Below are 15,286 nucleotides of genomic sequence, written 5' to 3' on the forward strand. Positions count from 1 at the left end.
TTTATTATTTTCAAGTCAGAGATTCTTTAAATCCTGAATACATTAATTTTTTTCACTCCCCTTAAAATTTAGCATTCCTGTGAGCTTTGAGAAGCTTTTGGTAATTAGGCCGGTGAGTTCCACATCTCCCTGGATGACCAGCCCTCAGCCATGTTGACAGCACCTTGGCATGGGGCTCTCCTGTCCTCACTCTTTTCCTCTCAGATTCTGGGATTTTTTGAGCCCTCACCTCTGGGCCCTTCCATGGCCTGCATTGACTTTGCTGGCAATCTCCCCCTGCACTGGACAGCCAGGAAACCACACTTCACATTTTTCGACATTGGCTTTGTGTCCTGTCTGCATGGCCTTTGGTTTGTTAAATTTCTCCTGGGGGGACAGCTAGGCACAGAGGGAAGGCCATGATGGCACTGAGTGGGAGGCTGATGGACCTATGTTCAGGTCCTGCTTCTTTCCGTTGAGGTTCTGGCCCCCAGGGTGGGATCCTCTGCCTCTCTGAGCCTCGTGTCTTCATGTGGCAGAGGGGTGGACATTCCTACCTTGAAGCACTGCTCTGGGCATGGAGGGGCCAGCCTGTTTGAAATTCCCTGCTCTGGCGCCTGGCCTCAGTGATCCTGTGGAGCCTTGTGAGCAACGTGTCCCCATTTGATTATATGGTGCCCTCCTCGGTGCCCACAGGGTGAGAAAGCAAAGTTTCTCCATTGATGACACAAATGACCACATCCCACTTGTATTTTTGCATCTTTTCTAATGGTACTGACCTCTATTTTTATTCACTTGACGAATTTTTATTGAGGGCCAACTATGCGCCAGGCATGGCTGGAGGCTCTGGGGATAGATCAGCGAGCAGTACAGGGGAAAACCCCTCCCTTTGTGGAGTTTGCATCCTCAAGCAAACCTCTCTTACTCTTTTACTATTCCCAGATCTCCCTTCCAAATATATTTGTTGGTTAATATGCATTTGGCTGTTAAGTTCTCAAAACACTTACTGAGCGTTTACTCTGTGCCAGGCGCTGTTCTAAGCATTTTATATGCATTATCTCACTGGCATCTATACCAGTTCCCACACAACCATGTGAAGGAGGCTCTGTTATTGTTCTCATTTTACAGACGAGAGGCAAAGGAGGCAGACACAGAGGTCTGGACACTGGCCCGTGGTGTACACACTGTAGGGGCCGCGTCCTGACTCCAGGGCCCGTACCCATCCTCGCTGCTCCAGCTGCCTCAGTTGTTCCCAGGATGGGCCTTAGACCTTAGTTCAGGCTTTCCCCTCCAACAGAAATGCCGCATGGACTGTCACCTTGACACCCAGCAGAGGCCCACACACATAGTAGGCAACTTAGGAGCGTTTGTTGCTCGGGTGCGTGTCTGCATGGCCCCTGGAGGGGCTTTTAGGCCCAAGAGCCACCCCCTGCTGGTCATCACGCTGACCTCTGTTGTCTTCTGTTCTAGGACGGCCACAGCTCGCTCCACTGCCCGACTAGTGGGTTAGTGCAGGCTCCCCCCTCCTGCACCCTGCCCCTCTCTGGTCCCTCATGGCTCCGCAAGTGGAGGCAGCAGGATGGCTTCTGTGGCCCACGACATGTTTCCTTGTCATCCCCTTCTGAGCCTTCTCACTGTGCCTCCCCTCACCATCACGTTCTCTTTTGATCTAGCAAATCCAGGCCCTTGGAGAAATCAGACAGTATGAAATATGAAAACTGCCTGGGAAGTAATTGAAGAAACACTGTGACTTTTGAAACCCATAGAGATAACGCTCACACCTTCTTACTCACGTTATTTAATTTTTAATGGCAGATTTAATTAATGGAGATCGGGTCTTCTGGTTTCAGATGTACATACGGAGCAGCTGGAGGAGGAGGAGGGGCGGCTGTTTATAGGGTGGAGGAAAAGGCTCCAAGATTCTGAATCTGAAGAGTGTAATGGGGAAGAAAGATCACCCAGAGATAATAGTTCACGATCACTGGGTGCTAGTTGACGTGTGGGGATTCAGTACAGTGCATTTAGAGAGATGTCCCTGCAACGTTTAAATGGGTGATAGGGCTCCTTGCAGGCACTGCGCCCAGGCCTCCCCAGGTTCTGTGGGACTATGCTGCAGGCAATTCCAGGCACCCTGCTGGTACCGCACTCCATCGTCCACACAGCTGCCAGAATGTTCTCTGAAACACACATCTCCCCTGCCACTCCCTCACAGAAAAAGTAAAACCTCTGCCTTCCGGCCTGCAGTTGAGAACCCCACATGCCCAGGTCCCAAGCTGTCTTTGTCTCCAGCCCCTTCCTTTGCTTCTGGTAAGACTACAGCATCTAACGTGTGGTGTCTCTCCCTCTCCCTCTCATTATTGGCTCATGTAAGACTCCATTCATTAAAAGTGCATGTACCCTTTGACCCAAGAGTTTGACTTCTAGAATGTACCCTTCAGATATGCTCACTCGTGCACAAAGGTAAAGATGCCATGATGTGCCTTTCAGCATTGCTTGTGATCGTGGAACCTACTATGCAATACTATTCAGTGGGTGAAACGATGAGGCATCTGAGCAGGGAAGAAACGAGAAACGGTGTTGAGTCCACTGTGGTGCTGGGGGTGTGCATGGGTGAACTGGCTCATGGGGGCAGTGTGCAGGAGGGGAGCGCTGGGGTCCAGGCTGGCCAAGAGGCTTACTGGTCACTGTATTCCTACCCTCCGCCCTTTGTGCTTTTGCCCTTTTAAACCATGTGTAAGTAGTATTTTTTCAAAAACATTGTTTAATATAAAAAAAAAAAATTTAGGCCTTGATTCAAGTGCCAGCTCCCAAGAAACCAGTCTGATGGTCTCTGCCAGACTGTCCTTTCTTGAGCACATGGGACAGTTGGCTGAGCGTCCCATTGTAATTGTGACATTGTGTTGCCTGGGAGTCCCGTGAGGCTAGGGGGCAGGCGTGCTTGTCTTGGAAACCCCGGGTACTCGGGGTTCTCCATATGAGCATGGATGGCCCCAGTCCTTAGAGAAGCCCACAGTGGTGGTATGGTCCAGGGGCCTGCAGAATGCCCTGCTCCTCCTGGCAGAGGGTCTGAGTGGACTCCAGCACCCTCAGGAATGCCTGGTGGACACAAGGAGAGGGCTCAGCATCCCCAAGGCTCAGACCAGGACCTCCGTGGACCAGGGGAGCCACACAGGGGACGCTCCGTGGTGCGTGGTCCCAGGGTCTGCTCAGGCAGATGACATGGCAGACTTGGTGGGGAGGGCGGGCGCGACAGGAAGGGGAATTCCTCTGAGTCATTCTGAGAGACAATAGAGGAAGCTGCAGCAGGATAATCACAACCACTTCTTGGCCTGTGGGCACTTCCTGTGACAAATCTCGCCGACCACATGTTCAGTCTGAGCTCTTAAGCAACTCAGGTGCTTGCTGAGCTCGCCCTGGCCGGGCCGCATGTGTGTGGAGATGCAGAGGCAGCACCGAGGCACTAGGGGTTCCAGCAGCCCACCTTGGAAAGGGACATTGACAGACCACAGGCCACAGGCCTAGCACACAGTGACCTGACGTGTCTCCAAAGAGGAGAAGGCCTGAGCTGAGACACTGTCTTGTGGCAAAGAGAACTGACCGGGGGTGGATGGAGGAGCTTAGGAAGGCCTATGCCCGCCTCAGAAAGTCCAGTGATGCCATGGGGGGCAGGGTGAGCACCGTGAGCCCACCACCACTCAACCCCGTCTCCCAGCCATCCTGCAAGGGAGTTGGGAGCCCTGTCTTACCACGAGGAAATAAGCTCCAGGAAGTAAGTGACTCACTAAAGAACACAGACCACATACGGCCGAGGAAAATGGAAATGTGGGCCTACGGGTCATGCCATCTTCTGTGAGGGCCCGTGGATGGAAGGGTCAGACTGAGTGTAAACGATTCCCATCAAGGACATCACAGAAGAGCATCTGCGTGGAGTGGGAGGAGAAGCCCCGAGCCAGTTCATGTCTGTGTGTCCTTACTCCCACACCTAGGATAGTCCATACTGGGCGAATGTCAGACTGGTTTAGACAAAATCATAATCTCTTGGCTGGAACATCAGGACTCCAGAGAGAGAACATGGGGCAGCTTGGAGTCAGCAAAGACCTGCAGGAGCCAGAGCAGTTCTGGGGAGGGGGGGAGGAGAACCCCTATTTATTTTGTGCCTGTCCTGTGCCGGGAGTGTTCGCATTTCCCATCTGCTGTGCCTGATGGTTGGCAGACAGAGGCATGGGATATCGCGCCGGTTTAGACGTGAGGACCTGCCAGGCTCACTCAGCATTTGGGGGGTTGAAGACCCAGCACTGGGCTCACCCCAGCACAGCCCAGAGCAGTATTCTGGCACCCAGGCTCCTGCTGGTATGGGCCCCAGGTGTTCCCTCAGGCACACCCCCTTCCATGGGCCCTCCCACTTGACTCTTCCCCGAGGCAGGTACCAGGATGGGATGAGGGCCAGGTTCCCACCCAAACTCTGCCTTTGATACCCTGCAGGTCTCTATGGGAGGTGCTTCCTGCCCCTGTCTTGATTACCTTCTCTGCAGATGGGATGATGGGGTGCCATGGGGCTAAGGCACTTCCCCTGCATGGCTCTGATCTGGGTACCTTTTCCATTTTGTCTAAGGAGTAAATTGTTCCTTTTGGGCCAGGCTATCTCTGTGCATGGTAGAGTGGGGAGATCCAGGCTTGGAGTCTGACAGGCATACACAGGGGCATGGCTCTATGACTTCGGATCCCTTTACCTGCCTCTTGAACTTCTTACAGGGACTGACCCATGCTGGTGGGAGGCACTTGAAGCTGGAAGCTTCCGTTTACCCATCTGTAAAAGAGGGGCAACCCCCCCTCCACACACACACACAGGTTCTAAAAAGGGTCTAGCCCAGGTCTGCAAGGGTAGGCAGGCTTCAGATGACACCTCTGCTATCTTGTCACCCTCACCTGGGAAGTCTGACTGTCGGCTCGTCTTGGGCTGTCCTCTGGGGTTTCATTCTTGACACTGCTTCCTGCAAAAAATCAGTCTATCCGCTGTGAGCCTCAAGGTGCTCCACCAGGAGTGTGGTGGCAGGTCAGGTGAGCAGGTGTGTTTTTATTGGTCTCTTCTGGAAACAAGTGGAAAGTGCTAGGTTCTGGGTCTTTGAGGCATAAAGAAGGGGAGTAACTTACCCAGAGTCACACTGTGGTGGCCCGAGGGCTTCAGCCCAGCTTTGTCTTACTGCAAGGCCGGGCTGTTCTCTACACCAATCTGGTCTGTATGTGCACACTTACTTGGTAACCTCAGAAGGGATGGAGGTGCATGCCTTTGCTACCGCCCTGCAGCTCTGGACAGGGAGCCACCTTGCCAGGGAGCGCGGTGGTCATGGCAGGCAGCAGAGCACACACCCAGCTGGGAACCAGACATGTAATGCAGGGCTATGGTCTTGGCACAGCGCTTGCTCTGTGGCTTTGGGTAAGTTGCTTCACCTCTGGGCAACAGAGTCCACCAACCTATAAAATAGGGGTTGGACCAGATCAAGTCTCAGTATGCTTTTTCTTTAAACATAGTAAGTATTGTAGTCTCTGTTTAAACTACTCGCCTCTGCTATTGTAGCACAAAAGCAGCCATTGACGATGATTAAACAAATCATGAGTGTGGCTGTGTTGCAATAAAACTTTATTTACAAAATCAGGTGGCAGGCCAGGTTTTGCTCGTGAGTGGTGGATTGCTGACCCCCAAACCAGAGGATCTACATGTCCCTCCAGCCGTTGCTACTCTAGGATTCTGCAGCCAAGGTTGGCCCACGGTGGGTGGGAGCTAGACCCGAGCTGTGGATCAATCACTGATCTGCTTTGATGCTGGTCAAGAAATTAGCATCTGTCGATTTTTAACATGGTTGCTCCCGTGAGGGAGCCAGAGGGAAATTTCAATCTCTGGTAACCAGTTCTGTTTTTCTCTTTGTAGAATGCCGAGATGTATAAACTGTCTTCACAGCAATTCCATGAGGCAGCTTCGAAAATGGAGGGCATGATAAAGTAAGAATTTGCTTATTATTTTTTGTAAACTTAGCCTGTATTTGTAAGAATCACCACACATGGCTTGAAACCTGCCACCACCTGCCTAATTTCAAATTTCTCTAATAACATAGACAACCATCTGCTCCCCGGTCTCTCACCTGGATATGAGGCAGCCATTGGTCATCTATAATTCGCCAAATGAGCACTCAGCTCTTCCCTGGCTCCCTGGCGGTGGGAGTGGGGCTGTGGCAGACGGGCAGACTTGTTTCAGACCCTTTGTACTGTGGGCTGGGCCACAGATTGGCCATCAGGCTCCCAGGGGAGTCAAGGAAAGGGTGCTGCTGCCTTGCCCCCCGCCCCAGTTTGTGGAGGTGGTTTTCAGAGCAGCCTGTTCCTGAGTACAGCTCTGTGTGCCTGGCCCTGAGCCATGTACCTCTTGCATGCTGACATGCTCAGGGCAGCTCCCATTTTATTCCCAGAAGGACTGGGGCTCAGGGATGCTGGTGGCTGGCTGAGTTCGCATAGCGCTGAGTCCCAGCATCCAGTCTGTCCTGCTCCTGTGCTGTGAGGGAGGCTTCAGAGCCAGAACATTAAGGCATGGCAGGTGCATGCAGTGTGTCCATTACAATTGCACCCTACTGCAGGGGGAGGTCACAGGACGGTCTGCAGGGGATGCCGTGGAAGGGAGAGCTGGGCCTTGCACTCTGGGTCCTTTGTGTGAAGGTGGTCTCTGTGGACCAGGCCAACTCCCTTCTCCTCCCTCAAGGGTCTCTCCCTCCCAGGCGTAAATCAGGGTGATTCCCTAGGCAAACCGGTCACAGTGCAGAATGGTGAGGGGTTGGATGTGGCACGATGAGAAGGAATCATCAGAGGGAGGTTTAGGTGACTAGGAGGTGACAAAGTGCTTATAAATACAGCTGCTGATGCAAACCATGCAAGGAGCCAGGAAAGGTAGTGGGAGCAGATGGACTCAGTACAAATCTGGGGTGCAGCATGGGGCATCTGAAGCTAGGAGGCCATACTTCTGGAATGGACTACAGAGCCGCTTTGGGGAAGAGGAGTTATCTTGGGATTTCAAGTCCTAGAGCAGGAGACTCAGAGAAAGAACTTTCCGGCAAGCAGGTAGAGACTGGAAAGGTCTTAAGTCTGCCCACTGGGATCCCACAGGGATTCTGGGTGTGACCAAATGCTGTGGGCTGCACAGACCTCGAGGAATAGAATGTCCCAGCTGTGCTCGCAGACAAGGGCCCAGGTGGTTTGTCAGGGGCTGAGAAATAACTCAGAATCATGCTCAGTGAGAGGGAGAGGTTGAGAAGCAGTCACACCCCAGACTCTCTGGGGTGATAGCCACCCCAATAATGTGATCCCTGGAAATGGACAAAACCGCAGTGCAGCCCCTTGCCTGGGCCGATCCCCTGGAGCTGCCTGTGGGGCAGTGATGCTGGATCCTTAGCCCCTCTCCCTCTTTACCTGGATCATGGAACAGCCCGCCAAGGGGAAGAGGCTCTAGGGAAAAGCCAGCCAGCTTTACTGTCAGTGACCATGCTGTTTTGTTGCCTGCCATGTGGTCCACCATCCTGAGAGTGGACTCCTGGCCTCCTGGTCCCCTGGATTAATGCATTTGACTTTACTGTCACATCCTTTCTCATCGTCATGTCTTCTGAAGGCAAAGGGGAGATGGCATGTGAGTGTCTTCTTAATCTGAGTGAAGGGAAAGGTTTTTTTCAAAGGTTTACAACATCCCTTGATAATTACTACTATATGCTAAACATATGACTAAATGGAGATGCTCTGCAAGGCACTTCCACTGTATCCTCTCATTTCCTATCGTTGGCATTTCACAGATGAAGAACTGAGGCTGGAGAGGTGGGATGCCCCTTACCTGGCCCATGATTACGCTCCAAGCTGGGGTCAAGCTTCATTTAGATGCTTTAGCGCCACGGCTCTTCTCCATGTGTCTTTGCATCTTTCCTGTCCCTCGAGGGCCCCTCTGAATGTGAGATGGGTGTCAGGATGGTGCTGAGCCTGCCTGGGCTCTAGAGTCAGGCAGACCTGGAATCCACCCTGGCCCTGCCTCTTACTGGCTGGTCCTGTGACCTTGGGCAGGTCACTTCCCCTCTCTGATTTCCTCATGTGCAAAACAGAGCGATATCCCTCTAACGCTTTGAGTGAGATAACACATAGAAAGCAGACCTAACATGTCAACAGTTGGTGGTGGTGTTGTGACCGTTTTTAATAATGGCAGTCATTTGAATCACTCTTGCAGCACCCAGCTTGGCATAGCATGGCACAGATTTAATAAATAAATTGAGCTTACTAAAAAAAAAAAAAAAAAATTGCCTTTGCCCAAACAGAGTAAACAGGAAGCAGTGCAGAGTTAGAAATAATTTTACTTAAACATTGGGGATGGAGGGTGGAATCCTTGATTGGGAGATTTCTTGGATTAGCAAATGATTGTAAATTGCATTGTAAATGCCACAGAAATAAATGCCAACTGCTGACAGCAGTAATAGTTCTCTTCCAAGACAGTGAGCATCTTTTAACAACTTTGAGTAAACTGGATATTTACTTAGGTGGCTAACTAGATGTCCATGTATTCATTTGTTCATTTAACATACATGTATAGAGTGTTTACTGTTTGCCAGGCACCATGCTAGGTGCTGGTGGTAGAATGATAAACAAGACAGCTCCAGTTCCTGTCAGCAAGGAGCTTGTCATTTGGAGAATGACAAACAATATTTTTAAATTAATTGCATAAAAAGCAATTGCCCAAACAATGATTGATTATGGTAATGAGCCATGAAAGAAAGTGTTTGAATTAAAAGGCACATGTCTGAGGACGCTAATGCAGACTTAGATGTTTGGGAAGGCTTTTCTAAGGAAGTGACATTTAAACGGATTCCTGCAATATGAGGAGGCTTTGACCAGAGGAAGGAAGTGGACAGAGCACTTCAAACAGAAGTTTCCACATGTGCAAAGGCCCGGGGGCAGGAAGTGATTTAGCATATTCAAGGAACTGAAAGGCCAGTGTAACTGGAGAGGAATGAATGAGAAGAGAGAGACAAGGATGAAGGATGAGAGACCAGGACTAAGAAGTCAGCAGAAGCCAGACCACACAGAACTTTGTAACCATGTTAGAGATTTCACTCGCATACTAAAATTAGTGAAATACCATTTCAGCTTTCTTTTTTTCTTTCCTAATATATGCACTTATGGTATTGACTTCTCTATAAACACAGCCTTAGCTGCACCCTAATGTTTTGATATATTGTGTTTTCATTATAATTCAGTTCAAAATTTTTCTAATTTTTATTCTGATTTTTTTCTTCAACTCATGGGTTATTTAAAAATATATTGCTTAATTTCCAAACATTTGGTAATTTTCTAGTTACATTTTTCATTTTAAAAAAGTTTAAAAAACTTATTTAGTAATCTCTACCCCCAACTGGGGCTCAAACTCATGACCCCGAGATCAAGAGTCACACACTCCACTGACTGAGCCAACCCAGCACCCCTCTAGTTACTTTTTGAATAATTGATTTTCAGTTTAATTCTGTGGTTGAAGGACATGCTCTAAATCCTCTAAAATTGTGGGACCTTGCTTTATAGCCATATATATTATTTGTTTTGTTAAGCACTCTGTGTATATTTGAAAAGAATGTGTGTTCTGCCAATGCGTGTAGTATTCTGTGTTTTGTCGGTTAGGTTCAGTTGGTCGGTCAGGTTCAGATTTTCTGTATCATTACTGATGTATGGATTTACGGTTTCTTTCTGAGATCACTTTCCTTCTAACTGAAGAACTTCCGTAGTATTTCTTTTAGTGTTGCTTTGCTGATTATAAATTCTCTTTTTTTAATTGTCTGGAAATCTATTTCATCTTCAGTTTTGAAGAATCTTCTCTTTGAGCTCCTTGAAGGTATCTTTACATTCTGATTTGATATCTTTTTTTCCCTGGAGAAGTCAGCTGTTGATATTATGATTACTCCTTTTTTGGTAATTACTTTTTTTTCCTCTGTCTGATGTTTAGCTTTTCTTTGTCTTTGGTTTTTTAGCAGTTTGACTATCATGTGGCTATGAGTCCATTTTCTTTCTTTTTTCTGCTTGGGGTTCATGTATTGGGGTTTGATGTCCTTTTGTTTTAGAAATTTCTCAGCCATTATCTCTTCAAATAAAACTCTACCCTATTTTGTCTTTCTTCCTTTCTGGCATTTCAGTTACATGTATTACTGTGTCTCATTTGTCTCTGTGCCTTTTTTTTTTCTGTTTTTCATCACTTTTTTTTAATCTTCATGCTGTCACCTGCAATTTCTCTATTGACTGCTCACTTCACTAATCCTTTTAATGTGTCAGGTCTCTCTTAAACCTATTTTTGAATCTGAATTTCAATTATTGAATTTTTGTCAGTTCTAGAAGTTTAGTTAGTTTGTTTGTTTGTTTGTTTGTTTGATTCTCAGTCTCTGGTGAGATTCTGGTTTTGCCATCTGTTTTCTGGAACCTATTAGTTATAGTTATTTTGAGGTCATCCGAGGGTCTGTTTCTGTTGCCATTTTTTCCCTCTTAGTCCTATCTCTTTGTGTGCCTGGTAATTCTTGATTGAATGCCAGGCATTGTACAGAGACTATTCAGAGGCTCTGGAATGTATCTTCTCCCCCAGAGTGCTCCACCCTATTCCCTCGTGGCCACCTGAGGGACTGAGCTGACTGGAGGCTTGCTGCATGTTTGGTAAAGCTCAGGCTACTTCTGATTTACCCTTCTTTCTAGGGCATAGCTTTCCAAGGCTCCAAGGCACCTCCTTTCTTGGTGAGCTCTGAACCCCTTTGTTCGCCTCCTCAGTTCTGTGAGACTTCTGAAAATTCCACTTTGCCTTTCAGTGGCTTTTACTTGGCTCCTTAGCCTCTTGCCTTAAATAGCTCAAGAATGTGCTAAATGCCTTAAAAGAGGAAAACCACTGAGTGTTGGCTCACTGTATTTTAGCTCCCTTCTCTCTAGAATCCTGGTCCCTCAAGGCCTAGCTGTCTTGGCAGCCTTGAGCTCCAAAGGACTGTTGTCTCTCCATCCTCCTATGAGATTGCCAGAAGCCCTGAGGCTTCTCCACCCTTTAGCTGAAGCTGTTTGCCCAACTCTCAGCCTCCCTTCCTGCACCAAGAATTGCCAAAAAACTCAGTGAGGAAAAGTGGCTCCAGGAGTGAGTACTTAACCTCTCTACAGTTCCCTTCCCTTCATAATCTTGGCCCTCAAGGCCTATTTTGTCTTGGTCCTCAGATGCCTTAAACAGACTTTAAATTTCAACTTTTAAAAATTTCTTTCTCAGAGGAGAGTGTAGTTCTTCCCCAAGCTACTCCACTATAGCTGGGAGCAGAAGTCTCAACTTAGGTTTTGAGGAATGATTAGTTTGCCAAGCAGAAAATGGCCATGCCAGGCAAAGGAAAGAGAGTAAGAACTAAAGCAAAGTCAATCAAACACTGGTTAGCAACATCAGACAATGATGGCACAGATGCCCCTCCCAACTTTTCTTGGGCTTGCTGAGCTTTCCTGAGGCCTGCTAAGCCCGCCATATATGCAGGGCCTCAGAATATGCCTGTCAGAGAGTCAACAGAGAACTCAAGACTAAAGAGGAATGTCGTTGGTGAGGCCAGTATTCACAGTGTGGAGACTCTTGTTTTGGAAGAATTCTGTCATTGGGATAGAAGTGGATATCCAAAGTATGTATGCATGCACAGACACACACGTGCGTGCACGCCCCTCTACCTCACAACAGCACAGCAGGCGGGATTGTTCAGGTTTTCTGAAGGAAGAGATTAAGACCCCAGGGAACATCCTGCATTTATTGTGTCACATCTATTTTTTATGACAACCTTCAGTCCTCTTCCCGTGGGATTCATTCAGAGCCTGTCTCGACTTCTCCCTATCAGGAAACTTGTATAGTCCTCCCTGGCCCCACAGAGAGCCACCCCTCAAAGAGGTTAGAACAATTGAGTTGAAGGAAGAAGGTTATTAACTGTTTCCTGAAACTGAGTCATTGTGCTGCAAGGACTTTGATCCAGAGACATCTGATTAATGTAGACACAGTGACTTGGAACTTGCTGGGGCTGAGCTGCTGTGGTAGCTCTCACCCTCACCGGGAAGTCAGGGCTTACTAAATAACCTGTGGGGGAGGGGTTGGGCTCACCTGAGAGTATATTCTCAGGTGCTCTATTGAGCTACAGACAGATTGATTACCTATTAAAACAATGGTCATTTATTTGAACCCCAAATAAAATAGCATTCTGTCTTAATTGATCCAGATAATGTTCACATTAGTCTGATTTCAAAAGCTGCTTCTCACCCTCACTTCCCTATCTTACATAACTTTGTAAAAGGAGCATTTTCTACTCAGAAATTTACTAAAATATGTGGCTTAAACTGGTGTACATGGCTCTTTGAGAGGTTACAAATCAAAACCCATTTAATAGTTCATTTAACAAATCAAAATTCAGTTAATACATTTCTTTAAAAACCTGCATGCAGCTGTTCTGCTGGACACTTACATGGCTCCCGGGGTCTCCTCTAAACAGGAAGCTCTGGTGGCAGATGCCATTATTGTCCCACCCTACAGGTCTGGAGACTAAGTCCCCTTACATCTCAGGCTCAGTTCACTAGTTAATTAAGCAGGGAAAATGATGGTGCCTGTGTGTCAATGAAATGTGGTTATCCACAGAAGTACTCAGGGACACACAAACAGCTGGTGGCGGACTGGGATTTGAACCCAGGCCTAGATGAATCTAGCTCTTTTCTACTCTACCAAGATACTTCCCTCTCAGGAATTTGCAGGACAAGGGGATTATCTGCTTGCTGATTAGCTGATTCAGACATCCCCCCCACCTCATGCTGGTGCTGTAAATTTCAGAGTGCGTGGGTGCGTCCCCTGCCCAGGGCTCTTTGTAATGCAGGCAGAGTTCTGCCTCTTGTAGCAAGAGAGAGATACATGCAGAGAGAATTCATCAACAGAGGTAGTGTTTGTGTGGTATGTGGAAATGGGAAGTCCAAACAAAAGATCTGGGGTGGTAGTACTCCCTCAGGCCAAAGCCCTGGGCTGGTTCTGGAAGTGAGTGTGGGCCACCTTTGAAGAGCCTCAGTGGGGACAGGAAGTGGTTGGCTTCTTGCCCGCATCCCATCGTGTGCCCCCAGCAGACATCACTAGAGGATCCCAGCAATCTCCCCCTGAACCTGGATGGGTTCTCATCAGGGTTGGCATTCAGGGTGAAACCTACTTGCCAGCCCTGGATCAGATGACTTCTAAAGACCCGAGTTTTCCAGTTGGAGACTCTGCTCAGTTCCTAATTTCAGAATGCAGAATATACTGAGTTACCATTGTAGATCCTATTTTCTGTCTAGAATGCCCCCTCTTTTTTCCTTGCAGAGTAGGCTCGCTTTTCAAAATCCAACTTAAGCATCTTTTCTATTTACTGTTTGTCTTCCCCAGAGGTCAGTCCAATATCTTATTTTTCTCTGCATCTGCACTGTCCAGCCCAGGACTTAGCTGTGATAGATGCTCACCAGGCATGTGTTGGGTGGGCGGATGAGCTGAGGCCCATTGTGTAGACTTCAGGAGTGGGATTTAAAAACAAATTGTTGACTGTCTAAGCACCTTCTCCATGGAGGCTTCTGCCATGCACAGCAGGGCCCCAGGTCCAGCGGTGGGGTGCTTGGGGGGAGTGTAGGGTGGCCTAGGGCAGGACTTTGAGGTCAGACAAGTGAGTGCATTCCCAGCCATGCTGCCTGATGTGTGGCATGCATCAGATGACAGAACTACTCTGAGACATGTGTCCCTTGCTTCTGAAGGTTTTTCTAAGGACATCGTGAGGCAATTTGTTAAGCACACTCAATAAACACTAGGTATTACGTATATAAAAACTCCCATTTTAATAGGAGAGAGATTGAAGTGCAGTAGCCAAAGAGGGTGCAGTCTCGATACATCGATACACAGAGCGACTCAACACCTGTCTGGACCTGGAGCCATGAAGGAAGGGGAGACACTGGGACCCCCCAGCTCTCCTTTTGGAGACGCGCCCTGCAGAGACCCTCACGTGTGTGCAAAGCAGCCACAGGCAAGGGGGCACGGAGCCCTGTGTCCAAGAGTGACAGATTTGGAGGCAGCCTCACTGCCTGTGAATAGGGCAGTGGATGAGCGTAATCTGTCTGATGTGGAAGAGCAAACAGCGGTTAAAAAATGAGCTGTGTGCGCTAGCACGGGAGGATGCTTGGGAGATGTTGTTGGGTGAAAAAGCGGGTTGTGGTTTACTCTGTGTGTGCACATTTGACACACATATAGTCTCTCTATTCGGTAAGTATGTGCAATTTATGTGGATATAGAGAAGAAGGTGTGGAAGGATACACTCCAAACAGAAAACTGTGGTTACCCCTGGGCAGTTCAAGGGCGTTCAGTATTATAAAAAGAGTCAGAGGGGACTGTAACTTATTTGCTATGTTTTTAATTTTGTAAAAAAATATATATATTTATGTGCAGCTTGTGTAATTAAAAATTAATAAGAATATAGAGACATTGCAAGAGAAGAATCGATGATGATTTGGGCCAAGGAAAAGGGAGGTTCCCAGTACAGTTGGGAACCAGATCCCAAGCTGACAGCTGGCAGGGACCACACACAAAGATGAGAGCTGACCCTGGAATTGTGTTCCTGGTTACACGTTTGTGCACATGCACATACATGTATGTGTGTGACTGTGTGGGAGGGCATGTATATGTGAGCGTGAGTGTACATGTGTGTGAGTGCATGTCCATATGTGTGCGTGTGTCTGTGTGTGCATGCCCATGTGTGTCAGTATGTTGTCTTCTGATCAAGGCTTGGCTTCTAACTCTCCTGATGCCCTGTCTTTGAACTTCTCCATCAAAGATGGAGACTGTTGGACTAGATCTGTGGTTTTAAATGTCCTTTAGCTGTGGCTCCTGTTCAGAAGAAATCTGATGTGACGTGAACATGTGAGGTGCAGATGAGCTGCCATTCTGGGTGAAGCCAGAATGGACATTGAGGCCCTGTGGTCGGAAGCCCAGCTCCTGGAAGGCCAGGGGTCCAGGGGAAAGTGGGCTTCTTCCCTTCCAGGCGCCCCATCACTGCCTTCATGAGGGCTCAGCCCACTGCCCTGGGATCCTGCAGGTGCTGCTGGCTGGGTTCGGGCTGACATGCCATCTCACGCATTAGCAGGGAGATGACAGAAGATGAACCCTGAAGCAGGCACTGTGGTTTTTTGCTGGCAGGTGTAGCCAAAGGTTCCATCTGGAACAAAGTCGAAATGTTACTGAGCAAAGGAAACCTAGAAATTAGCCAGTGGT

At 48.3% G+C, this 15,286-nt stretch overlaps 1 protein-coding gene across 2 annotated transcripts in view; it reads left to right on the top strand.

Moving 5' to 3' along the window:
- CHCHD6 (coiled-coil-helix-coiled-coil-helix domain containing 6) overlaps positions 1–15,286 on the top strand; it is a 245,183-nt gene that overhangs the window by 194,432 nt on the left and 35,465 nt on the right. For both annotated transcript variants that reach the window (XM_036078524.2, XM_036078525.2), the window contains one exon: positions 5,906–5,976. In XM_036078524.2, coding sequence (XP_035934417.1) covers positions 5,906–5,976 — 71 coding nt within the window. The remainder of the gene's footprint in view (positions 1–5,905; positions 5,977–15,286) is intronic.

This window comes from Halichoerus grypus, chromosome 1, assembly GCF_964656455.1.
Source record: "Halichoerus grypus chromosome 1, mHalGry1.hap1.1, whole genome shotgun sequence".
Lineage (NCBI taxonomy): Eukaryota > Metazoa > Chordata > Mammalia > Carnivora > Phocidae > Halichoerus > Halichoerus grypus.